Here is a 26,013-nt window from a genome sequence, read left to right as displayed (position 1 = left end):
CATATAAACATGTTGTGCAATAACTAGTTGGAGGGTATTCCTTTGTTTAAAACAACTTATGTCTCCTCTTTGGTAATTTTCAACTGACATCTGTAGAGGTCTTTTGGATATAGTAAAATTATAAAAGCATTAATAAAGCAAAATATACAAGTATGTGCTACAATTAGAATGTACTATTATTAGATTTGTCATATTTGATGACTACTTTTTTTAAATGTATTATTATTTGTTCAATGAAAAATTCTCTTTAACCACGTACACCAAACACTCGCCCGATGCATGGTACTTCTCACCTAGTTTTCCGTAGAAAAAGAACATATCTCAAGGACATAAATAGCAATATAGGAGCAAAAGTTTTGTAGAGTCAGAACATGAACTATTTTGCTTTACTGTTTTGACCAAGGCAAATAAATCAAGTCGACTCACGAGTTACATTACAACTCGACTCGTCAAGCTCGATTAAATTCTGATTCTCTAGACTCAACCGATAACCAGAAGGCGCAACATTAAAACAGGAGCGCCTAACATTGTGCGCACGCCTTTACCTGAAACGATGATACAGAAAATAGACGAAAAAAGTGTGAATTAAAAATTGGCGGCAGTATATAAACTGGGGGTTGCATGAGAATTAGAAATTTCTGGACTCGTGCCGGAGTAATAGTACCTCAGTACCATCTCGAACTTCCCCGAGCAGATGATAAAAATCATGTTCCCAGTACCACTGTACCAGAAGTAACAGAACCCTAAAAATCTTCCTTTACGAGCAACGAAATCAGCACCCTTTTATAATCGGAGACAAAAATGGATCCACAGACAGCGTTGGAGTTGGTTAAGCACGGAGCTACTCTTCTACTGCTGGACGTTCCCCAGTATACACTTATCGGCATTGATACTCAGGCACTACTCTGATGCTATTTTAACTCTTTAATTGTTTTTATTTTTGTTCTTAATTTTTTTGGTAAATTGATGAGGAGTTCTTTAGCTTTGAGACTCCAGTTGCTTGAATATGTTTTGCAGATGTTTTCTTCGGGTCCGAATTTCAAGGGCATTAAAATGATTCCTCCTGGTGTTCATTTTGTGTACTGTAGCTCATCCAATAGGTGATTTTGTACTTGCCCTTCTTCTTTTAAACAGTTCTCATTTTTTCACTTCTTCGATTGACCTGAAGGATGAAGTTGATGTTCTTTTCCCACTTTGCAGAAGCTGATATTCTTTTCCCCTGTTTGCAGAGAAGGCAATCAGTTCTCGCCGATTATTGGATTTTTTGTGGATGCTCAGCCCTCTCAGGTTTCGAGATAACTTGCTGTCTTTCATTCTTGTATCTTGTATGAATTATTGCTGGAGTATTCGGTTTTTAAAGTGCTGATAGGTTCGAGATATTGTTCTGGAATGTTGGTTTACCATAGTCTGTCTTCTTTTGGTGTTAAAGTGAACTGAATAGGGCTAATCTGTGTCATGTCCAAATAACATAATAACAGGTGATTGTTCGGAAATGGGACAAAAATGAAGAACGGCTCACCAAACTCTCAGAAGAAGAGGTATGTTGTTGAACCAAATGGATCGTTTCCTTCTTGGTGATTTATATGCATGGAAGTTGCCTGTCAGTGTGTTGTGACGTCTCGTAAATGTCCTCTACATTTGATTTACTAGTTAAAGCCTGTCGAAATTTTTAGGGGTACTCTTGCCTGCTACTCATCTAGGGAAGAGGACAATGTTCATGGGGTACCATAAGTAGCTAATCTTATTGAAACCGATGAACTCTTTAGGCTCATTGTCTGTTAATTAACCGTATCCTGCTACAGGAAGAGAGATATGGTGATTCAGTGAAAAGAATGGAGTTTGACAGACAACTGGGACCTTATACCTTAAGCGCATATGGGGATTGGAAGCGATTATCTAACTACATCACAAAGGACACTATTGAACGCATTGGTAAGCATTGCAGCTTATTTGTACCTTCATCTGTCTATTTATGTGAATGCTGGTCTATTTAGAATGAAGGATATCACCAAGTAATGCATAGCGAGACATACTTGTTTGGTTATATAAGGTAGCTTGGTAGATGGTTCAGACACTTTGCATGTTTAAAGAGTTTAATCTTTACACTGGTCCATTGTTGTGCCCATTGTAGGGGTAATTCTGTGGCTCTTTTCTTCTTGTTAGGACCCTATGTTTGCTGAAACTATGTGCTCACATCTCACTTAATATGAGATCTTTCCTGCCTATGACACTTTCCCACCATCTTGCCTCCTTGGGCCACTCCTCCAGCCAAAGGTGGGGAAAAAATGGTGTAAGTGCAGTATCAAGATGTCATATTATCCTAGCACAAATTAATTACATGGAGGAAGAAGACTGGAAATTTTGGATCCCATAGTTAATCTTTATTCCCAGTGTTATTGGATATACAGATATTTGGGTAGGATCCGATTCATTTCATATAATACATATATGTAGATGATTGATGTTGGGTAGTCATAAGGCAAATTTAATTTAGAATTTCACTGATGTCATTTGCCTTCACTTACTGAAGACAATTCTACTCTCATACCAGGCATAGAGATTTCTTCATAAAGAAACTGTTATCTATAGTGTTTTTCTGCATTCAATTTGTTGTTACTGTCTTTAATTGTTTTTCTAAATTCACAGAACCAATTGGAGGGGAAATTACAGTTGCATGTGAAGTTGACATGATTGGAAACAGTCCCAAGACAGCAATGGAAAAAGCTTTAGCTGAGCAATTAAAGACCCGTAAGTTTTCAGAGCCAGGAGAAAATTCTCAAAGGAAGGGTTGTTACTACACACCAATTCCGCGCCTTATCAAGCACAAAGGAATTTGTGCGGAGGAGCTAACCAGTTTGAATCTTGACAAGGTGTTTCTTGAATCATTCTAGCATGAAACTTGCTGAATATCTTGATTCTTGAATATGCTATTAGGCTTACCGAGAAAATGGCTACTCTGTCTAAATAGACCCAGCTACTGGAGAGCTTATTGGTGCAAGATTATGGTGGTACAGAAGACTTGCTTCTAGCAGAGCTGCAATTTGCATTTATTGCATTTCTGGTATGATTAAATCAATCTTCGTCACTTTTCATTTGTTTATATCTTTTTAGATAATTGTAATGGCTAATGTAACCTATCAAGTTGACTTGTGAATATGCAGATGGGGCAGTCACTGGAAGCATTTATGCAATGGAAGCTCTTAGTTAGCCTCTTACTTGGTTGTACAGAAGCTGTAAGTGTTATGATGTGATAAATAAAAAACTAATACTTCTCTTGCTGGTGATAAGTACCCTTCTTTTTTTTTTTAAATCATATAATGAATTATCGAAGATCACAAGTGAATCATGTGCTAGAATAACTTTATTGTCCTTCAATTATGACAATGAAGTTCACCTTTGTCATTATGGGATCTTTTTACTTTAATTTGTATATTCTTGATATAAGGACATAATTCTCTCTGCATTTAAAATTTTCTCACTCCATCAGAACATTTTTTTGTTGCCATTATCTCTTGGTTGTTGTAGAATTATGCTGATTATTATCAATTTCTTTGCTACAAGACTATGAAAAATGATTTTGAACTTCAATCTTGCTAGAGTTTCTAATCATTTTGGATTTATTTGCTGCAGCCTCTACGGACGAGGAGTCAGCTTTTCACAACGGTAATGCTGTTAGTCATTTGATCCTCTTCATATATTATACTTGATTATTTGGTGGTTAAGGATGCATCACGAAACAGCTTGCTAAATCCTTGTCATAATGTTTGGGGTTTGACTACATGCCAAGGGAAATTTTGTTGAGAATATTAGTACTTTCAGCTATTGTTATATTGGTTTTCAATAATATATACTATGATATTTGTCAGTCAGACCACTTGTCGAGTGCATTCTTGTATATGCATGTTTTTCTTCATAGTTGTTATCCTTTTTCTTGCACACTGACGTGTTGCATGCTGTATAATTGCAGTTCATTAGAATCATCTATTATCAGTTGAAATATGGATTCCTAAAGGATCATCAGAATACTGCTATTGCAGAAAAAGGGGCTCTAGCCTTGTTGGATGAATCTTGGTTATCTGCTGATAGCTTTCTACACCACCTTTGCAAGGTTTGCTATCCATAGGCATAATTATTTAGGTCCAAGATAATGTGCAATGATCCTACTTCATATTTTGTTCCAAATCTATGCTTTTCAATATAGTTACTTGTTCTCCCATTGGCCAATTAAGAATTATGGTTTTCTAATCGTTTTCTTCAATTAAGAATTACTTCATTTCTTTTTTGGACTAGATGGTAATAATGCTTTGTAAGAATGAGTTTTAGAATGTTCAGGTTATAAGCATAATCTGTCTGGATATTCATGTTTAAGATAGCAAGTTTGAGCAAGTTGGCTGTCTAATTGCTTGTTTAGTGGTTGACTGCAATAATTTTCTCAACCTTGTGACTTATAATACGCTGACAAACTTTAGTGCTATAGTCAGTTTACCTGAATACTTGTCAGAATGTACATGATATGATAGAATGGGATTTCCTATCATAACTCCATCACCACACACCGAAGACTAACTGCACTGTGACCATTATGCATGTATTACTGATTATTAGCTAGACTGCTCCAAAATAGTGAACTTGGTCGTCACTGGATGATTATTTGTATTCACAGTCTGAATTTGATGCAGGATTTCTTTTCATTAGTCCTAGAAGCTCAGGTGGTGGATGGAGAACTTTTGTCTTGGGTACGTGTTTTAGACCATAGTTACTGCTACCTACGCATTAACAAATAATTCCTGTATGCTCTTTTCGTTGTAGAAACTGCTTTTTTTCATTTCCACTGGGAATATGAATAAATATACATGATGAATCTGCACCATAGTGGTTTTCAAGTGAATGGCTTGCTGAAAACTGAGAAATAACAGAGAGTTAAAATGAGCGGTTGAATAGCTGCTGAATAAAAAAATTAGTGTACTAAAGTATGGATTTGAAGACCAAAAGGGAAGGAAAATGCAGTGCTAAGTAACCTTATCTTGATGACGCTAGTAAAGAAAAAACAGACTTGTTCTTAGAGCCATTGGTTAATGCATGGTTAAAGGTAGATATGCCCTATAGTACGAGAACTATTGAGTCTAAGGTATTATGTGCTAACCGATTGATTTTGTTAACAACAAAGACCGTGTTTTGCAGTCTCAATTATTCTTATGTATAAGTAATGGGGCCAATATGCAATATATGGATGAAGGATTATTAGTAACGTAAATTGTTTGTAGAAATATATGCATGGTCTCCTTAGTGCTTATCACCTCTTGAATATTAGAAAGAACATATTGGCTTTTTGTAGTGTAAGATGTTGAAAGTTTCAGATGTGAGCTTTATTCTCATGCCTTTCAGTAATTGCTGGAGTTCTTTTTGGTGTAGTGCTATTACATTTCACCCTATATGGACATATATTTAATCTGTCACCATTTTGGAAACAATGAAAAAGTTGTTTGTTTGCAAACTCAAGCCAAGTTGATACTTAGTTCTGCCTTTTTGTGAATTCTTAGACTAGAAAACTGAAAGAGCTGCTGGAGGATTCTCTGGGGTGGAACTTCCGGCAAAATAGTGCTGTTGATGGGATGTACTTTGAGGATGATGACGAGGTTTGCATGATAGGACTACAGCATACTACTAGTAGTTATGTTCTATTACGAAAGAAACAGAGACAGACAATTTATTCTTTCATAATCTTTACTGAACATGTTTTTCAACTTCACAGTTTGCTCCGGTGGTTGAGATGTTAGATGAGTCATTTAATGATGGTGCCCCGGTTTCATAGAAGCGAGCCGAAACGTGCATCACTTTAGCATCTGGAATCACTCAAAAAGACTTTAAGCTTGCTTGCAGGAAAGCATCGAGTGAGCCCTTGTTTCAGTTTGTGCCTTTAGTTTTCACTGACAAAATGTGGTTTTGAAACGCTTTAACATCATGCTATACTTTTGCACATAACCATCTCAATGTACATTCTTCTTTTGTAGCTAGACTCTCCAAATCTGCCTAGGCTGGTACTCCGAAGCGTTGATCTGATTTTTGAGTTTCAGCGATGTTTTCATGTCAAGTCTTTTCTGTACTACTCATATTTATCATGCTTAACTTACACTGCGTGTACAGTAATTTCATGAATCGTCCAGTGCTGTAATTTTTCTCGATTATTCCCATCTCAGTTTCTTTAGCTAGCTGCGGGACATGTCAGGTTCTAAGAAGCCAAAATGTCTCAAGATCAAGTCTGAAAATTTCTCTAGTAATAGGAAACTAAAGAGGAACCTTGACTTCGGATGTTTTCCTGGTAACTCGTTTGTATGTAAACAAATATTTACAGACTTGGCTCCCTCAGAAATTGGACTACTCTCGATAAACAGGGAGTAATAGGCAGAAATTGTTTTTATCATGCTTTGAACTATGAAATAAAAAAGGGAGATAACTAGTTCAACAAAAATTAAGGACAGGATACAATCTACAGGTATATGCTTTAGAGACTTTCCCAAAACTTTTGCTCCACAGTAATTGAAAATGTTTGAAAATTACTTTCACTTTCTTGGTTGGGGCTTCACGGTATCCAAACCGGAATGCAGTTAAAATTCCATGCCACTCCTTGCAGGTATATGATTTATGCTTGTGCCAGTTGGAACTTGTAATTGCGAGAAATGACAGTTTTAAAGAGCTATGAGACTTGACCGATTAAACTAGGAATAACTATTAGATTCGAAGTTCGATTTGGTTACATCCGTTTATGCGATCTTCGACTAATTATCATCTAACAAATGTTCATAAGAAAATCGAGAGAGTAAATTTGCAATAAGCCAACATACAAGAGATAGCTCAAAAAAAAAAAAAAAGGGATCAGCAAGCAATAAAACGACAAAAAGGCAAAAAAGGTCCGAAAGACCTCCGTCGCCGCGTCGCGGCAGAATGCTAAGGACACTCTGGGGAATGAGTGTACGCATCTGATTTGGCAGCGCCGGTCGGAATTCCGAAATGGTATTAGCCCAAATAAAAATGGCCCGGCGTCCCTATTCCCGCCTTTTATTTCTTCCTTGCCACTTCAATATCACACCGCAAGCGCCCTTACGGTCGCCATTTCTCGCAGCCTTGCAGTCTATTCCTGCCAACTCCGGTTCACTTGTCGTTAACTTTGGCTGTCGTTGCCCCATGCCGCACTTCCAGAAGCAAGGTCACCTTATACCTACCCCCTATTTGTGAAAATTTCCCACAGAAAGCTACCACTAGTAGTGCCTCTCAGGATGACCAATTTCTAAGTTGAACTTTTTTTTTTTGTTGGCCCTAAATTTTCTTGTTTTTCCTGGCAGCAGCAAGATCGTATGCTCGTGGGAGGCGTTCAGATTACGATTTATTTGGCGGTAAAGTTCCGGGGTCCAAGGAATTTCGAAAAACTTGGGCAAAACAAATGAACGACGAAGAGGATTGCCTGTGGACAGCAAGCGAAGATGACGAAAGCGATAAGGAAGATGATCATAGCCGTCTGAAAAAAGACATCAAGAAGGCTAAGCAACGAGCGAAGGAGCATTCTGATCGTATTGATGCTGATGACAGTGATGAACTGTGGAGCGTGTGGTCCGGAAGTGATGAGGAGAAGACACTTTGGACTGGTAGTGAAGAGGACGATGACGATGATATTCCGACAGAGCCTTACCCGAATGAGAGGAGTGATCAGTATATAGATAGGTTGTTTGAGTTCGAGGAGAAACCGAAATATCGTACACTGTCCGAGGCATTGAAAGATGAGGAAGGACCTGAAGAGTTATCACCTGGAAAACAAGCCAGGAAACTTGCTCTTCAGAATGCATTGAAGAAGCTGAAGAAAGGGCCAGATGGGAGGTACACTAATGTTTGGGAGGTGATGAGTGATTTGGACGTTTTGATAGCAGCATTCGAGAACATTGTTTCAGGACCAGAATACGAGGAACTTAGGCAAGGGGGGCCGAAGAAATTGAATATGGAGTTTTTCAAGGATATTCAAGCTAAAATGAGGGATCCAAACTACAAGTTTTCGCCGGAGTTGAAGTTGAAACCAAAGAGCAAGTTTGTTCCGAGAAAGAGATGGCAGAAGGCGCAATCTAGACGTAGGAAAGCACAGAAGCGCTAGTCAATCGTTGCCTTCATTTTACCACCACATTATGTAAATTCTTTTTTTCATGCATCTTAGTGCCTTTACCTATCTTGATCTACATACTGTTCCATATCCAGGGATGCTCATTGTTGTCCCGAGTCATATTAACAAACTTTTAATATTTGCACTACTCAACTGCACTATTTATGTTTGCAAAAAAATTTTTCCCTATTAATTCAGGACAAGATAGATTATTTAGTTCATCAGTGTTAAAGTTCGAATTGTGAATAATGTACTATCGTGCCTTATAGATGACTTTGGTTCTCAATTCTTACTAGTTTACCGGGATAAATATAAATGTAAATGACGTAACATCTGAAACATTTTCTGCCTCGCTCTCTCTCTTAGGTTAGAATAGAATAGGATTGTATAAATAAGGTGAGGATAAAAAAAAAAAAACTAAAGATGCTAAATGACACAACTTTCAGTGACATAATAGATGTTTTGCTCAATCGCAAAGTCACTTCTTCCAACAGTAGTGAGTGATGAGCGCACTTAAACAACAAAAGTTCATAAAATGATATTTATCCTAGAACTAGTAATAATTCCAGGAATATGGAGTAAGAGTGGGTGATACAGGATTCAAAGTTCCCTGAGTCTGATGCAGGTAAGTGATATCATTCATCATTGGATTGTAGTTGGCATGCATATCTGGGATGGCATTGTTCATTATCACTGGAGTTGGAAGCTTGTAGTGGTACTGCTGCATGTTATTTCTCATCATGAATGGTGAATAATAATGGTCATAAGCGGGGAGTGATTGCAAGTGTTGGAGTCCAGGGTATCCTCTATCTTCATAGCCAGCAAAAGCACCTGCATACTTGCTAGAATCTGGAAAATCCGTGGGCCTCGGTTTTCCTCCTAGGCTCTGTACATCAGGTACTACATCTCCGTTCCAAGCAAGAGGTGCATTATTCCCCACTGCCAGTGCCCTATTGTTGTTCTCACCCATTAAAGATTTGATTCCAGCATTCTCGTCTAAATACCTCTCAAGAGCCCAATCATCAATTCCCCTGTCATACACAGAGGCCAACTTGGGCTGGATATTGGAGGCACTAACACCATCTGGAAGGTACTGCAGTGAGTTCTCGTACTTATCACTGGGAGGCCAATTGGATAATTCTTGGAGACTTTGGAACTGCCTAGTCCTTGGTCTCCAAAGCTCAGCATGTTTTCCAGCTTTCATCAACTTCCTGATTAATGTTGCACAATCCACAGTTCCTGATACCTTGACCTTCTGCTCTTCACAATCTATGCTCACTACGTAAACTCCTGAATTTAAGACCCAAAACAACAATAAACAAGAAGTTGAAATACCCACAGAACTATTAGCATAAGCATTGTCACATAGGAGGAGTGTTAGTTGCCTAGAACTTGAAACAGGGTAGGAAGAGATTCTGGAAAAATACAATATAAATTTTTGTGTAGTGCAGTATAGTTACAGGAATAGGAGACTTATATTCATGAAGAGCCAAAGAATTGGGAGCTAAAACTAACAGATCAGCGATGAAGAAACTGGTATCAGATCAGAAATACAGGGTCCTGTCAACCATATTTTGCAAATGACGAAGTTCTAAAACATTTTCCAACACTCAGTAACTAGATATAAACTCTGATTAGTACGGTTGATGCTCTAGCCTTGTGGTACAACCTGGAATAAGTAAAAGGAGAAGGCAGGATCCAATCCATTCATATAGAAGAAAGCTTACAGACAAGAAAACAGCAATCTTTAAAAGAATAGTAGTCTAATGCAGTTCTGATTTTGGATAGAGGATTATGGACTACACATAACATAAGATTCCACTGATAGCACCAACTACTCGAAATAGCCATGGGTTGTAAAGTTCATCGTTACAGGAAACAGAGGAGAAAAAAAAAACAGTTTCTTTTTTCACTTTTTTGTCTTTTTTAACAGGTGGTTGTTCTTCCTCCTGTTATTTTTTTACTTAGTTATTTATTCTTACCCCAAATAAAAAAAAAAAAAAGGAACTGGAACAAGAAAACGGGCAATCTTCTACTGCTCCAATAATCTTTCCCATTTTTACGTTTCGGCATTTGAGCAGGTAGGTGTTCTTCTATTTTCTTTTATTTATTTATCAATTGTTACAAAGAAAATTTCAGTAGATGCATAGATGAAGAGGGAAATGTGTAATGCAGTTAATAACCTAGGAGTGGAAGTTGATACCTTCAATCCTCTTGAGAAGTTTCTTCACCTTCCGGGCGCAACCATCGCAGTGAATCTGAACTTTAAGAACATGCGTCTGCAAAACAACAAATATGAAAGAATTTACTTAGTAACCAAAAAGAAGACTGCAGACGATAAGTTCTAGTTAGCAAGAGAAATCCGAAGGGGAAAGAAAGCAATGATCAAGTGAAGAAGCCGTTTTGAAAGTATAGTCACCATTATTTTAACCAGCTGAAATTCCTCATTCCTAGACATATTGATCATTAGTTGTAGGTAGTCTGTTTGTCTTGATATGGAAAAAGAAGTTGGAAGTTATAAAGCCTGATGCTTCCTGCTTTTGGGATTCTTGCTTGAAAAGCTAGACCTCAGACCATATGTATGATACAAAGGGATGTTTCTGGTTTCCAGTTCCAGCCAGTACCTACCATGCAAAACCATCAAGTCATCATGTAGACTTTAAATACAACCACAGCTAGCTTCCTTTCTTTTCGAGTGCCAGTGTGTGTGTGTGTGTGTGAAAGAGAGAACCAAAGACTGGTTAAAAAGTTGTGATTTGACCGGCTGTAGCCTCTCTGCGTACGTACTTATATGGTCATGACTCCTATCCTGTAGACAGTTCAGTGTCTAGCAGGCACAGGCGTATCTCATGTTTCAGTTCACCTCTGCTGCAATTTTGTTGAGGCAGCAGCACGGTGAGGACTGAGCCACTTGGTTCCATCTTTAGGGTATATTGGTTCTTCTCAGAAGTATCATCAGATCACAACAATATGCAATTTCTATTCAGCCTAAATAAATACTAAATGTTCTTTACATTACATTAGCTTTTAGGGTATAGGAGCAGAGGTAGAAAATCATCAAGAATTTTTGAACCTTGTTTGGATTGCAATTTTTCATCCAAAAACTTTTGCGTTTTTGTGAATACATTTTTCAAACGTTTTTCTGTTTCACATATATCAAATAGTTATAGTCTATTTTGCTATTAAAACTCCAAAAATTAGCAATTTAAATGGGTTATTGTCATGCCGACCATACAAAATTTGTTAATGATTTACGTCAAAAAGGTTCTATGCTCAATAAAAAGAGGAGAAAAAGTGAAACGTTGATAAAATCATCTCTATGCAAGTAATGAACAAAGTAAATTATTTATTAGTAACAAAGTACAACTTTACAGTTGATTTCTTCCTTGGACCTGGCGCCACGCCATTGATGCGTTTCCCTGGTCCAGCATTTTTATCCCCTGATAGTTTTATACGGGTTGTATAATCAATGCTCAAGTACCCACAGAAGAGAGAAAAAATTCAGTTTGGATAAAACCATTTTTATATGGGCCCCTAGGTTTGGACTTTTACTAGGCAGAAAATCGATCGATGAAAAATCAAGCCTGTAAATCAGAGGAAAGTAGGCTTAACTTCTCTTTTGAGCCGTCATTCCAAGAATAGGAGCTGATGTGGATAGTTGAACGAGAAGCCCAAAAGGAAATTTTGGAAAACACTTTTGGAATCATTCAGACCCAACCCAAAATTTCGTTTGACAAATGACACATCCATCCACTTTCTTTCATTTTATCGAAAACCAGTCATGTGAGCCGAACTCATTATAGAGTAAAACGTTGTGTTTGGATTGCTTGTTTCCGTCGGAAAATATTGTCGTTTTTCGTGATCACATTTCCCTATCACATTTTTCCCTTACATATATCAAATCGCTATAGTAATTTTTTTCATGAAAAATGACGAAAAATGCAATCCAAACACAATAATTTTGTGAATCAGGATCGTTCATGTGGATATACAGAGCCATAATATATGAATCACTAGTCCTGCAAGACTTGGAACATTACTAATTTTGTGTAGTTAGTCCCAAGTATTCAATTTAGGGATACAAATTAACCTTACAAACTTCATGGCATTGAAGCACTTATCTCCTTTGAAACTCACATCCCTTAAATTACAAGGATAAGGAAAAGAAAATGGCGGACCCTCTTCTCCCTTCAAACATGTACTCTTGGGAAGTTCACATGATTTGAGAACTTGCGTAGCATTTTTTTTTTTTTTTTTGCATACATTGTCTGATATTGAAAAAAGAGAACAACGAAGAAGACGAACCCCCCAAAAAAAAAAAAACAAAAGAAAGATGATGAACTCTTGTTCCATGACATTGGGAAAATTTTGTTACAGTCAAAGTGTAGTTCATTCTTGATGATAGGCTTAACTTCACGCTAACAGCAGAATAGGATAACCCTCTTTTCCCCCGTCCACTTTCCCACTTCTACAGTAGTAACTCATAGCATATAAATGTTTCTTCTACCAACATCCCCATTTCTCACGTATTGGTGTGTGCGTGGTACATTATCATTGAGCAAGTTTTTTCTTGTTGGAAAGGTATAGATGCTTTCCTCTTTAATTTGATGCCCAGCACTGTTTGAATAAAAATAAAAATGTTTAGGCTGCAAAAATATCTGCCTTGACATCCATCCGTTGGCAAACTTGGCCTAATTGTAGGACACAAATACTTTGTCAGTAAGCATATTATCAAGTAGTATTAAAGAAAACGCATTGTTAATATGTGCATTTGACTTTAAGCGGCGCAAATGATGTAAAATAGAGAAAGATACACACAAAATCTTCTGAAGACGTCTCCAAATCCTCTATCTATGCATGTTTGAGACGGATCCCAGATTGTTCGTTCATTTCTTGTCTCTTTTTGAGGTGACCTCTGACCATTACTGTTGCTCGTGGAAGGCATTTTCACAGTGATAAATTATTGCAGGTATTAACATCAAATTATACTAATCACACTAGGATAAGTCGGTTAGCAAGTTGATTAACTTTTTTCGCTTTTTTGGAAGCTGTAGGTCCAAAAAGTGGTTATGAAAAATGGCCACTTTGATTTAATTAAGTTGGTAGTGCAAAAGTAAAACAAGAGGATGCGGCGGTGCTTTAGATTTATGGATTGTTGGTTACGAAAGTGGAGACCCTGTTAGACGTTTGCTAATACGTACCATTAATTAGTAATTTGGACAAAGGTAGTCAGGTTGATAAACATCACCGGTTTATGGGTAGTTTGAAGCCAAGAAATATCAAATACTTAGGACTTGTTTCATATTCCAATTCAGCACTTAAATTTAACGAATTCATAGATTTCAAACTTCAGACGCATCCCTAATCATATCTGTCAGAGGTAGTAGCAGGTCTATTTTGAAGTTTGAGCTGTAAAGAAAAATATTTCTTTGTTGGATCCGAACTCAAACAACAAGAAAGAGAGATGTCTTTCAAATAAGTGAAAAGTGAAACCAAAAACTTACCAAAGATTTGAGATAAGATTTTGGGGCGTAATCAGTTTGCATATCTATATCACCAACACAGTTCAATCTTCGTAGTCACATTAAAGCCAAGCCAGAGATTAGGGAAACACACTCTCAATATTTTTGGTTGAAAAGGAAGGATGCCAAGCAGAGGAAGCAGGTATAACTTTACCAAGAACCCCAAATTATTACTTATTAGTAGTAGTACGCCATTAGGGAATCTAGCTAGTGATGAGTACCAAGTTGAAAACTCAGGCACACTTCTGATTGGAAATCTGTCAAAACTGTAAAATTCCTCCGACAGGCCTTGACTAATATGGGTCGTCAAAATTCCATTTTGGAGAATTTTTTTCTTTATAGCCTTCAAAGTTTTAAAAAGGAGGTTTGGTTAGATAAACCTTGGATTTTGCTAGAAGCTAACACCTTTCTTCACAAAGGCATTGAATGAGGTTGCGTTTCAAGCTTGTTTTTGTATGGTTGTTTCAGATACTGATGCCTGTGTCTTTTTTGTAATAAATTGATTAATTCAAGCTGTATACTACATTCTTCTCTGATTCTGATGCCTTGATCGTTTCACATCATCCTGTTACTAGGGAAAACGACTATGGTATTATGCGGTCTTAGTTTTGGCCAAAATTCATTGATAGCTGAAGCAACACGAGGAACTTAGACATTCCGCGACATAAAAAGGTAATAAATAATTAGATTACAGTTTTGTGCCGTAACGTTAATTGCAACCACCTTTTGTTGCCCTCCTCTTTTTTTTTTTCTTATTCGATGGAACTTTATGTTACCCTGTGGCTGATGTGATGATTCAGGAGCACATCGGGCTAGCTGAGGGCAAGCGGGCTGGTCAAACATTCACTCCTCCATATTTCACTCTACGTTCGGAAGTCGAAACTTCCTTTAACCAGGGAAAATTGCATCTTGAACTATTTTTCCAGCGCAAATGCGGAACGCCAAAAGTTGGGCTGAACTCGATTCGTTTACGGCTCTATTTGGAGAAGTAACTTTAGGTCCTGATTATCTGTTTACATGACAACTTAATGAAAATTGATGGAAAACAAATTTTGGGATCCAATTCCATGCATTTGATAGTTATTTTTTTCCCATTTTTACTTGAATTATGCCGCAAACTTGCTCAATAAATCACTATTTTCTTGTCATCTCAATCATTGAGATAACTTACTATCGCACCTCTCATTTCTTTTTCGTAACTTGGACCCAATTCTTGAAATCTAAGATCGACAGTCTCGGCGCGATGCTACTATTCCGCCCAAAAAAAAGTGCATAGCTTCCTTGTTGTGCGAGGGGAAAAATCAAGAGGTGCAATAAGATCCTCAAGTGATATGCCCAAAAAACTGGCAAACCAAACTATGAAACATTTTGGAATGGTGCTCACAAAGTGAGATTTATTTAGACACCCTAGTAATGTTTATTAGCGAGTACCAATTTTTAAGTAACTCAAAATGGGAGCAGTCTGAAAAAGGATCTTAGAGTTGCGAGAAGCATGAAACCTGTTCTTAATGGAGGCAAAGCCATGTTAGACGTCGCACCAATCTTTCTTTACGCAATCGTTAATTAATCACTCCTTTTTAAGCAAGAAATCATGGATCCCGTTTAGTTTTGTTTTTGGAGGGGCTGAGGGCGGCGAGAATCTTATTCCTCCACTTGAAAGCCAGCTACCCATCTAAAGCAATGTCTTGGATTCACTCTTTCCTTTGCTCCAAGTATAAATTTTTTTTTGATTTGACATTCTCCACGTTTCGCCACTGCTTTTATTTGCCACAAGAATTGATTTGCGCTTTTAACATCACAATTAGCGTTGATTTGCCACAAACATATTCCACTTAGAATAAGTTCAACCCTTTCCTAAAATTAGATACTCGTGTGGTTCAACACATGATAGACAAAGGACTTTATCGACATTGGATTCGTGTAAAGAGTTTAAACGATTAAGGAGAGAAACCCTCGTACAGAAGGCCACCATGAGTTATCTCTTTTTCAAATTTTGTTTTAAGGAGAGGGTGTCAAGTTCGTATAGATACAATTATCATACTGGTTCTTGACAGTGTAATTAAATGAGCAGGTTTAACCTGCAAAATAGATTTTGACTTATGGTCATCATATCATCTGTTGATATGGAGGTCAATTTCAGTTCAGTTCGGTTTATCTACTGATGTTGTAGGACAAATTCAATTAACTTGACACAAGAAAATATTAGCTGGTTGATATGATAATCATCATCTCATCTGCTGTTATGCATTTCTTTATTAATTTGAACTTTATCTCGTGCTTAAACCAAGTAACATCTTCATCCTGTACAAACTATATGGCGACCGGAGAACCGAAAATATATGATAATTGATCCACGATGAATTATTTGGGGAGTTGAAATTATGTGGTACTAGCTAATACTGCATGCTTTGTGTCACAGATTTGTGACACAAAGTACATATATTTGATCAGGTACTGTAATATGCAAAGCCTCTTCGTTGGAAAAAAAAAAAACGACTCAGAAACAGTTCAAAATGAAGGGAAGGAAACTGAGGTCTACGGGGCACTTTATACTAGCTAGTAACTGTTGATAATAATCACATAATGGAGCAGGCATTGGGGTTGTCATCACTGAAAAGGTAGGTGATTCTCTCTTCAGTTGCGTTTGGGGGAGGAGCAGCTTGTACCACATTCCTCACAAATCCCGCAGGTGCTCTCTTGTCGTAGGCTCCAGTTACATATGGGTAAAACACCAGGTTATGAGGGACATATGGCCAGAACTCTGCTCTTTTTCCAGTGTCTTTTATTCTCTTTAATACTTTATTTGGATCAACGTAGCCACTCACCTTTACTCGGCTTTGCTTTCGATCTACTTCCAGTGTTTTCAGACCTAAAAAACCATCTGAAATTAGTTGATATATATCAAACAAGTACAAGCTTACGAAGTAAAGTGTGTTTTCGGCTTGACGAAAAAAATATAAATATATTGTTTTCGGTTGACAAGCTTTTTAGGAGTATGTGTTCTGTAACAAGAAAATTATAATCTTTAGTGGAGGTGTAATTAATGAAAACATTGATCAACTTGCTAAAAAGGTTAGTCTATATATTGGTCCGAATTTTCATATTAAAAAAAGGGTTCTCCTCCACCATTAATACGGGATGCACTTTTTGGTATAAAGGGCAGATGAAAGGCATAAATAAGTGGCAATGGATTGAACATAAAAAAGTGGTTGGATTGCATTCTATCCGTAGTTATCCAGATCGATCTTCGCCCTTCATCTTCTTCCGATGAAAAGAGCCCAGCATATTTGGATTTGAGCATTTTCTAATAATGAAAGGTTTTTGCAGGGTTTTTACTTGATACACTCGAATCTGACTGACTTGCAAGAAAACATGCGAAACGCATCCTGATGAAAGTTTCGATCGCCTTGTATTACACTCGAAACTCATCAAGAGTGATCCAAGAGATCCGTCAATACTTTATAGGAAATCAAATAGCTACGACTAGCAGTCATTCCACAAAAAGGAAACAGAGAAAATAGATGTTGGTTGCATGTGTGAATCTGAAACTGACAATGTACCAAAAAAGTTGAAAAGAAAATCAACCAGAAAAAGTAAAAAGGAAGAAAAAGAATAAAGCACCCCAGCAAACTAATGACATCTCTTAAATGACAAGAATTATACACTATTCATTAATCTATGTGCAAAATAATTCAAATGCATTAATTGAAGATAAGAGAGAGGAAGTTTTCGTATTGGTTTCTTCTGACTGAGGTTTTGACTTGCATCAATGCGATGCATCATAACTCAGAAGCAGCAGAAGCTAAACATGTTTTCCTTGGATACACTGAAATAAAAAAAAAAGAGTGCAATGCAAGTAGTTTTACCTTTCATGTCTTTTACAGCATTCTTCACCCTTCTTTCGCATCCATCACAGTCCATCTTAACCTTAATCTCAACGGTCTGGTTAAGTAAAAATGACAAAAGCAAACATCCCTCATCATTCAGTCCGTTAAGTGAAACAGAAGAGCACCAAAACAACAGACGTAAATGTTAAAACCCTGAGAAGCGATTAAGAAGTTAACTATGCGCGCGACGCGCAGGTGCTCCCTAGAAAATTAAGCAGTTACCTGCATTGGTTTCCTCTTGCTTCTTCTTGTGCTGGTGACAGTACAAAAGTTCGAGAGGTAGTCGAGAGCCCCCATTTGTTCTCCACTGAATATGGAAGAAAGCAAAGCTACCCCAGAGAGAATCGAGAAGAAATGGTCAGATATATGAGTGGGCTGGTCTGCGAGTCTTTGATACCTATTTGCAAGAGGTGGTATTTATGCAAGAAGCTCCTAGCCAAGAGCTTTTGGGATTTAGGCGAAAGGAAATGATATTCTTTTCAAACTCTCAGCTCTGACACTTTCGGGTGTGGAGAGCCTTTTTGAAACTTTTATTTACCTAATTATTTATTTATTTATTTATTTTTGCAAATTTGCCACTAGAGATGTAAAATTACTTAACTATGTAGTAGTATGTACTTCTTTTATTTTTTTTGCGAACGCTCGAGAACAAGCAGATACATCTAATGCCTCTTGAGATGAATAATATCTTAGGCGAGAAATTCATGAAAAATTATATAGATATCTTACTTAGACTGCACCTCAAGCGTGAAAATCTTCCACCAATTAAGGCCTTTGAGGCTTGAAATTTGTTTATGAGAGAGCAGACGAAGGAGGAGTACGGTTTATTTGAGTCCAAAAAAAAAAAAACAGATAGAGTGTTAAGTACTAGTAGAGTATATTTTAGAAAAAGCAAATGCCAACAAGTGCCGGGGAATGATGAGTGGGCAAGAATGCTTTTGGATTTTGCTCATTTGTTTATGTTGATGTGTTAGCGAGAAAATGGTGTAAAGTGCGTCTGTGTTTGCTTTCATTTTCGTTCAATGGGTGTGAGTGACTTTGCTTTTTCCCATTATTTATTTATATAAGTGAAGGAAGACCACCAATGATTGCTTAGTCCCCAGATTTTTGTGATGATTCCATTTCCATCCACAGTCCCAAGATTTTTGTGAGCAATATTAATGGTCATTTCAGTTTCACCTTCCTGATGTTAGAGACTGTGTATCACCTCTCTTCTCTTTCGAATTTGCGGCTTGATGGAGTTATAAAAAGAAGATATGTATTATATCACTCACTCACAGATGACTTCATTGCCTAATCAGATGAAGCCTTCTTCAATTGATTGATATAAGCAGGCACTCTTCCAATCACCCACTAGCTACAAGAAAATTTTCAGCTTTCTGATCATCTCATCATTACAAAGTACGGAACTGAAGGGCGTTTTTACGTTTAGAATACAAAATTATCAGTAACAAATTAAGGGCAAAGTGTAGCTAGCCTGATGCACAAAACACTTGCTTAACTGGTCGCTTGTTTAAAGTACACCCAAGGACAACTTTTACCAGCCGCCCGTTCAGCCACAATCATGATGATGCGGGCGGGGGCCATTGGAAGAAAAGGAACGATCATTTGTGTCCGACCAACTAGCCTTCATCAATCCCATCAAGATCAATAGTTTTATGGTGTGCTTGCACCCCAAACCAAAACAACAACGCGTCTACTCAATACTCACGCTTTTGTAGGTTGTACATGGCCAACCCCGCAATAGGCATTGCTGGGGAAGGCACGACTCAATTCGTAAGAAGTGCTCGTTTCCTCTTTTCACCTTGTTTACATGCAAAATTAAAGGATTCGAGGGACCAAACAGAACAAGAGAAGAGAGAATTTGGTAGGAAGCAGAATGTGACATAAACAACAAAATTCAAATGACATTCTTACTCCCCTTTTAGGACAAAGAGGAGCCTGAAGGGTTCTTCTGAGTACCCCGTGAGAGTCAGTCCTCGAAGAAATTCCAATGATATTATCTCAAGGATAAACTACAAGTAGAGCTCTACTCGGGGACTTTTAGATCCATTTTTCGTAGCCCAGAAGAACAACCAATCTAAAAGGTGAATGTTAAGAAATGGGAAGAAAACGAACTCTTCTTCAATCTTTCCCTCCATTGGTGCAGCAGGTCCAGTCCTTCATATCACAATACGGTAATCTTTTTTAGAAGGGGCTGTACCTGACCAACGCACAAACCAACTAATAGCGATGCTCTGTTCTCGGTGCACAACAATAATACAAGAATGATCCCTTTGGTACGGAAACACCAGAATCCTCCGTTCCACATGTATTAAGAAAAATTAAAGACATTAAAACTAACAATATTTTCATTTTTGAGAGGAAGGATGATAGAACTCAATGTGTTTCCTTGTCTACTTCACAACTTACATGGACTGCTGCTCAGCAACTGTAGTCATATCCGCTTCAATTTCTGACCTCTCAATCCATTCCAAAATGCTGACGCATTTACCACCTTTTTACCTGGAAGTTGCACTTCTAGCACCTGCAATGATACAAGATGCTAATCACTGTGATGGCTGCAAGAAGTAGACCAAATTAACGACAATTCCCACCTCCAGTGCCGTCTGTCTGCCACATGGGAATATCAGTGAACCTTTGTTGAAAACCACATCATCAGCATCCCCACTCTGAGCTTTGGCACCATTATAAACTCTTGTTGTGATAATCTTAAGCTCGGTAGTATTAGACTGACCGTTTTGGGGATCCACAATCATGACTTTAGCTCTGGTACCAGGCCAACCTGCAAATGCACGAACCTAGAAGACTATGTGTCATGATTATACAGTAGGAGCAACATGAGGATCAAACCAATACCTTGTTATGAAGGGTTATAGCTTCTTGATCAAAGGATAGCCATGACTCCTTGGGTGTTATCTGTATCGAGCAATCAAAGTAACCCAATATTCATATGTAGGTAAGATATGTCCCAAGAATCGACCAGAAGAAAAACAAGTATATAATCTCAAATGCAAATTTAATCAACAGGCTACTCATACAAAAATTTAAGCAGCGTAATCCTCATTAACAAATGAAGGGGATAAAAATTGCAGGATATGACCTGCACCATTTTTAGACAAGATCATAAGAAAATTTTGTTGCGAGTTTTGGATCAAATTCAATCCAAAAATCTAATAATCAAGTAGCAGCATCAAATTGGGCTTTATTGAAATTCATTTTGTTCATCAGTTGGCAAAGAGAGAAATCAGGTCAGTTACTCCAAGATGAGAGAGAATAGATGAATATCAAGATCGATGTCTCTAAAGAAATCAATTCAACAACTACTTTCCTTAACTTCTTTGAATGGCTGCAAGTATCAGATGCACATCTTACGGGTATCAACTCCAAAACAATTTGTAAATAATCTGATATTCTTGTGATTATTCCTCAGTTACTTCATACTTATTTCAACTAAGGGATGTTAAACAAACTTCACCTTTGGAGCCAGAGTTGCTTTAGATTCATCCTGCTCTTCTGCTTTTCTTTTAGCTGATCCATCAAAAATAAAGGGAAGCTCACGGAGCAGAAGTTCAGATCCTGAATGTTCCAAGAACTAATGAGTCACCAATACCTTTTACAGTAGGCTAGAAAAATAAAAGCCCCATTTCTCTAAAAGAACAAAAGCCAATTTCTCTAAGCATTCCACTCACTGCTAAACTAACAGAGTCCAGATTGCACTAAAGTCCTGAGAAATATTAATTGATATGCCAAAGATCTCAAAGTGGCATAAATCTATTAAGTATTATATCAGATGAATACTTAAAATATTAATGCAAAGCAGTAGTAGGAGAAGGAATGCACAACACCTACCTTGTGCAAATAATAACTCAAGTAGCTCTGCTGCCTGCAAACGAATCAGTACAAAGTTAGCTGACTTTAAGAAAGCAGTATATGCTAGCCTTATAGAATTACTTCAATTCAGATATAACATACACTCAAGATCTTTTTCAGTCGTGGACGACACATTAATGATTTTCAGTGGTTTGGGAAAGAGTATAGATTCATAAGACACTAGAATGAGGAGCTTATATGACATAAATCGAAGGAAGAAGAAAGACTTTAGTACCTTTATTTGATCATCTACATCTATTCTTTGACAAGAAATAACAGGTCCAGCATCCAGTTGACGTACAGTAAATGCTAGTGACACTCCTGTTTCCTTTACGCCATCCTGTTACAAAATTCATTTCATGATTAATAAATGTCTAAATATTAAACAAGTCAGAGTCAAAGTCTAAGTCTAAGAAACTTAACCTCCAATGCTCGCTGAACAGGGGCTGCACCACGGTAGAGAGGCAGCAAGCTTGGGTGAATGTTTACGGTCCCTACAAGAATGCATTTGAATAAGAAAAAGCTTAAATCAAATTCCCCAATTTACAGATTTGATGCAATAAATGAACTGGAAAAATATTTTGTGCCAAACTATCGTGGGACAGCACTAAAACATTTCTCCTTGCTTCTGGACTATCACTGTAATAACTTACAAATAGTGAACATGTTTCTTCATTTTACTAGTTAAACTTCTGACCATTTCAGTCTATTTTCTCTGCTTCTATTATATGTAGTTGCAACTTTTTACCATTTCACAATCTCATGATTTATTACTCCACCATTTGTTGTTTTGCCCTAAATCTAGCTTGACATACTCTCTTCTCTACTTGTCTTCTTTTCCTTTATACTCTTTTCTTGTTATCATTCAACAATCAGACATTCATCTTATCAAAATTTTGATTTCAACCATGCTCACATACCCATCATCTGTTCGACTTATTCTCCAGGTTCTTATTTTTGTCAGATGTAAATACCAGAAAGGGGACTTTTCTGAAAGTTGTGATAGACAGTTAAATGATAAAATAAGTATTAATTTCTCTTACTTTTGACATCAACATTCCACCAAAGGTCAAAGTACACATCTTTTGCCACTTTCAAGGAATTATTGGTATACATCTCTCCATGGCGTTCACAATTTAGATGTTTAAACTTCTAAAAAACCTGAGATAACAACTAATACAAACGGGATTTCTGACAGAAAAATCACGATTACTAACCCAATGATGGAATCTTCAGAAACTTGCTTGGTAAAATATTCCCATATGCAGCAGTAACACAAAGTTCAGGCTCCAGAGACTTGAAATTCTCAAGAAATGATTCCTAAACAAAATAAAGTTGATGGTAAGTTCTCTTATCAAGGAGGGCATTCCTTCAGAAGTGTTAAGCTCAACAGCATCAATAGCAAAGGGAAATCGGGAAATCAACTGAAGGTCTTCATGGCAATGCAACATATTTGTTTGGATTGTAAGTTATTTGGGATTATTTGGGATATTTTTACTGTAGCACTTTTTGTGATGTGATGTATTTTAGATAAAAAGGTAATTGGAAAGATAAAAAGGTGTATTGGAAATTGTAATGATGATGTAAACAAATAAAACTGGGTAAATAATGCTCAATCCAAACAAACCCTATAGATGTTGAATATGCCAAATATATTCATCAAAAAGTATGCATCTTTTTATGATCTACAGTTGTATAACATCACAGCTCCTCAATTGTTTTTCTAACCAGCCAGAATTGCTAATACCACTGTCCAAGCTACAAAATTTTCTAACTTTCTACATGAAAATCTCCCAGTAACAAGTAGGTGCTTCTTGTACAAGTCATGGATCGCATTAAAGTACAAAAGCATCAAGCATTCGCCAATTGGTTGGTAGGCTATCTACATGAAACAGTACAAGCCCTGGTGCACCTGGTAACAGGCCCTGTCCATGGAAACGGGTGACCACCCCTAATAAACCTTTTTAGCCACCAAAAAAAAAAAGGATCTGACTGACAAAGTTCATTGTTAAATATTAACCTGAGGATGTCTGTTACTGCAAAAAGTTTTCTATTCCCTTTCATTCACTCATTCGTAAATGGGCATTCCCCTCTGGGCATGTTTTGAAAGAGCAGAATGCCATTCTAAATTTTTGTATGCTAGTGAATCTAGAATGGAGTACAAGCAGCAATCACCAAGAAATGGCGATCTATGTATAATAATTTAGTTGTCAGTGTCGGGCAGCTTGATCCATCAGTGCTTTTAATCGGCTTCCCAGAGCAAAAAATCTCAAATGCGACAGTATACTATCTCCTAATACTTTGGCAGTGGCTTAAAAATTATGCTGCGAAGTGACCATTCACACCCTCAATACAGAATCGTCAGAAAAAAAAGGCTGCAACCTGGATGGTTATCATTTGCCCCCAATTTACCTATGTGCGCAAAAAAGTACAAATGTGATGCACTTGTTGCAAACTGCTATAAGATAATTAAATTTCTGCATAACTGTATTAAGATGTTACCTCACCAGCTTTTACAGGTGTGAATATCAAATCAGAGGGGAAGCCTTTGTCAAGAGCATGCTGTGCTACAGGAGAAGGCGTGATCTTTCTTCCTCTATCTCTCCCAGAGGGTGGCTGAGTAACAATTGCCGCAACCTAGAGCATTGCAAATACCAAAAAAGAAAAAAAAGTGGAAGAATCAATATTGATTAGCGAATTCCAATTGCCATGAATGCCTCAAAGCCTATCAGACCATCATTAAAAATATATACACAATGCTAACAAGAGCAAGGAAATATAGAAAAACTAGGATGAGAAGTACGAATCCTAAGGCCAGATACAGCAGTAAATTTCCCATTGATTATAATTATGAACGACCCAGCAAACCATATTTCCACTTGACAAACTGGGAAATTAAATATGAACTTCTACAAGCAGAAGCTAAAATAATCAGTAAGAGAACTTCAACAAAAGCAACATCAACAAAGAAGACGAAGCTTGCTATATCATCTGCTGCATTGTGCAAATTGTAATTTTTTAAAACTCTATCGCTTCAAATACTCTACTGTGAAACAACAACCAAACACTGTAAAAGAATGATTCATGATTAAGGGTCATGGAATATAGCTGATGCTACAAACCATTAACATTCATGACTGGTGAAAAAATGTCTACAAGTCGTACCTTTACTGTAAATGTTCAGCAGGTCACATAAATTTCAAGGAAAACAAGATTACAACAAAAAATTCTGTATGTTTTTTGAGCAGAATTTACTGTACAAAATGACTTAAGCACAAGCATTACACTACAGAATAATGAAAGATAAAGCAGTAATACCTCAAATAGGGAATCAGGAGCAGAAGATGCAGAGAATAAAGCATCAAGAACCGAAGCAGATACCTAGAGAACAAATAACTAATTTACAAAACGTAGGCATTGTAAGTTGTATTAACTATAAAAGCAGGCAGCGAAGAGAAGAGAGAAGGGTATTGAACCTGAGGGGATCCCAAGAAGACCAGACGCCTTTTCTTGTTAAGGGAAGAAAAAGGAGCAGATGCAAGAGAAGAAGAAGCACTAGTGCTGAAGCAGCAAAAGCGTCGAAGCATCATCGCAGAGGACCATATCAATACCATCATCTTCTTCTTTTCCTCCTCTTTCTTGCTCTTCCAGGTTCCGATTGCAGCTGCTTGATGTTCTCAGAACTGGGCAATGGGGCTAAGTTCCTCGTGGGATTTTACGGACCATATTGCAAATGGGACTCATTGGGCTTTCCAGGATTAATCTACAAAGAATAGAACCAACAGTCCTGCACCCAATATCGCAGACCGGTAACCGATGTTTCGGGGAGGCAAGTAAAGTGAACCCGCCCTGGTCCTTCCCGTAACTTTTTTTTTTTTTTTTCTTGGCAGTCTTTTTTAGTTTGTAAATTAGTATTCTTTTTTTTTTTTTTGTCAATACAGAGTGTATCCCAGTTTTACCGGACTAATCACCCTGCACCTGAAGTACCCCGCCCCAGTTTGTAAATTAGTATTCCGGTCGAACAATTTCACAACTGAAATTGTGACTTCGCAATTCATGCACATGGTTCAATTGAATCGGCGATTTGTCACCTTAAACCATATGGAACGTTGTTTTGCTTTATACAAGAGCTCATAATATTATCTACTACTAACAAAAAAAAAAACTTATAAATCTACCATAAAAACTAGGGATACTTGAAGAAACCTCCCATGAGATTTCTAACAATTTCACTAGCCTCCCCTAAATTTTACAAAATCAAGGTTAAGGTTTTGATAATAAAATTGGTCCAATTAGAAAAAGTAACATTAAAAAAATACTTTAAGGAGAGAGATGAAACTTTTGTTCCATTAATACCCCTTATGTATATATATAAGTTGTATCAGTAAAAGAATGAAAATAATTAAAAGTTAGAAACAATTAATAAACACATTTTACAACTCAAAAAGTTCACATTCAATAAATTTGATAATACAAATAAGCAACAAAACTATATTAATGATAATAGGATTCAGCAAAACAGACTAGTCATCTCTTTTGACATGATGTTTGCTACAATTCTTGTGATTTTGAAAAGAAAAATTTTTAA

At 37.2% G+C, this 26,013-nt stretch overlaps 4 protein-coding genes across 10 annotated transcripts; 2 read left to right on the top strand and 2 right to left on the bottom strand.

Moving 5' to 3' along the window:
• Positions 1-556: 556 nt before the first annotated feature.
• LOC113761996 (protein AAR2 homolog) lies at positions 557-6,156 on the top strand. 4 transcript variants are annotated; one of them, XR_003467170.1, is made up of 14 exons: positions 562-897; positions 1,018-1,100; positions 1,230-1,287; positions 1,479-1,538; positions 1,803-1,932; positions 2,647-2,870; positions 2,969-3,061; positions 3,162-3,233; positions 3,631-3,663; positions 3,968-4,108; positions 4,680-4,736; positions 5,541-5,636; positions 5,753-5,891; positions 6,016-6,156. XR_003467170.1 is itself a non-coding variant. In XM_027305223.1 (13 exons), the coding sequence occupies exons 1-13, from the start codon at positions 802-804 to the stop codon at positions 5,810-5,812; spliced, it is 1,203 nt and encodes a 400-aa protein (XP_027161024.1). In that variant the 5' UTR covers positions 563-801; the 3' UTR covers positions 5,813-6,156. The 4 variants fall into 4 exon arrangements, 2 of the variants coding, with proteins under 2 accessions (XP_027161025.1, XP_027161024.1); XR_003467169.1 differs by having other exon boundaries at positions 6,012-6,156; XM_027305223.1 differs by having other exon boundaries at positions 563-897; positions 5,753-6,156.
• Positions 6,157-6,892: 736 nt separating this feature from the next.
• Positions 6,893-8,364, top strand: LOC113762920 (nucleolin). Of its 3 annotated transcripts, XM_027306559.1 has the most exons (3): positions 6,893-7,011; positions 7,121-7,204; positions 7,341-8,364. In XM_027306559.1, exons 2-3 carry the CDS (start codon positions 7,183-7,185, stop codon positions 8,135-8,137), a joined length of 819 nt encoding a protein of 272 aa, XP_027162360.1. In that variant the 5' UTR covers positions 6,893-7,011; positions 7,121-7,182; the 3' UTR covers positions 8,138-8,364. The 3 variants fall into 3 exon arrangements, with proteins under 3 accessions (XP_027162360.1, XP_027162359.1, XP_027162357.1); XM_027306558.1 differs by having other exon boundaries at positions 6,893-7,204; positions 7,344-8,364; XM_027306556.1 differs by having other exon boundaries at positions 6,893-7,204.
• A 7,633-nt stretch (positions 8,365-15,997) lies between these two features.
• On the bottom strand, positions 15,998-17,954 carry LOC113763702 (heavy metal-associated isoprenylated plant protein 21). Its single transcript, XM_027307601.1, has 3 exons — positions 17,775-17,954; positions 17,532-17,607; positions 15,998-16,534 (listed from the first exon to the last, which is right to left on the bottom strand). Exons 1-3 carry the CDS (start codon positions 17,847-17,849, stop codon positions 16,242-16,244), a joined length of 444 nt encoding a protein of 147 aa, XP_027163402.1. The 5' UTR covers positions 17,850-17,954; the 3' UTR covers positions 15,998-16,241.
• A 1,371-nt stretch (positions 17,955-19,325) lies between these two features.
• On the bottom strand, positions 19,326-25,196 carry LOC113760375 (methionyl-tRNA formyltransferase). Of its 2 annotated transcripts, XM_027302926.1 has the most exons (12): positions 24,902-25,196; positions 24,744-24,806; positions 23,928-24,062; positions 22,643-22,745; positions 21,849-21,919; positions 21,661-21,765; positions 21,405-21,438; positions 21,031-21,131; positions 20,412-20,471; positions 20,150-20,353; positions 19,965-20,079; positions 19,326-19,755 (listed from the first exon to the last, which is right to left on the bottom strand). In XM_027302926.1, exons 1-11 carry the CDS (start codon positions 25,040-25,042, stop codon positions 19,990-19,992), a joined length of 1,107 nt encoding a protein of 368 aa, XP_027158727.1. In that variant the 5' UTR covers positions 25,043-25,196; the 3' UTR covers positions 19,326-19,755; positions 19,965-19,989. The 2 variants fall into 2 exon arrangements, with proteins under 2 accessions (XP_027158727.1, XP_027158726.1); XM_027302925.1 differs by having other exon boundaries at positions 19,326-20,079; positions 24,902-25,195.
• Between the last annotated feature and the right edge of the window lie 817 nt (positions 25,197-26,013).

This window comes from Coffea eugenioides, chromosome 2, assembly GCF_003713205.1.
Source record: "Coffea eugenioides isolate CCC68of chromosome 2, Ceug_1.0, whole genome shotgun sequence".
Lineage (NCBI taxonomy): Eukaryota > Viridiplantae > Streptophyta > Magnoliopsida > Gentianales > Rubiaceae > Coffea > Coffea eugenioides.
Note: the sequence above shows the minus strand (reverse complement) of the source record. Positions and strands in the feature narration are given on the sequence as shown.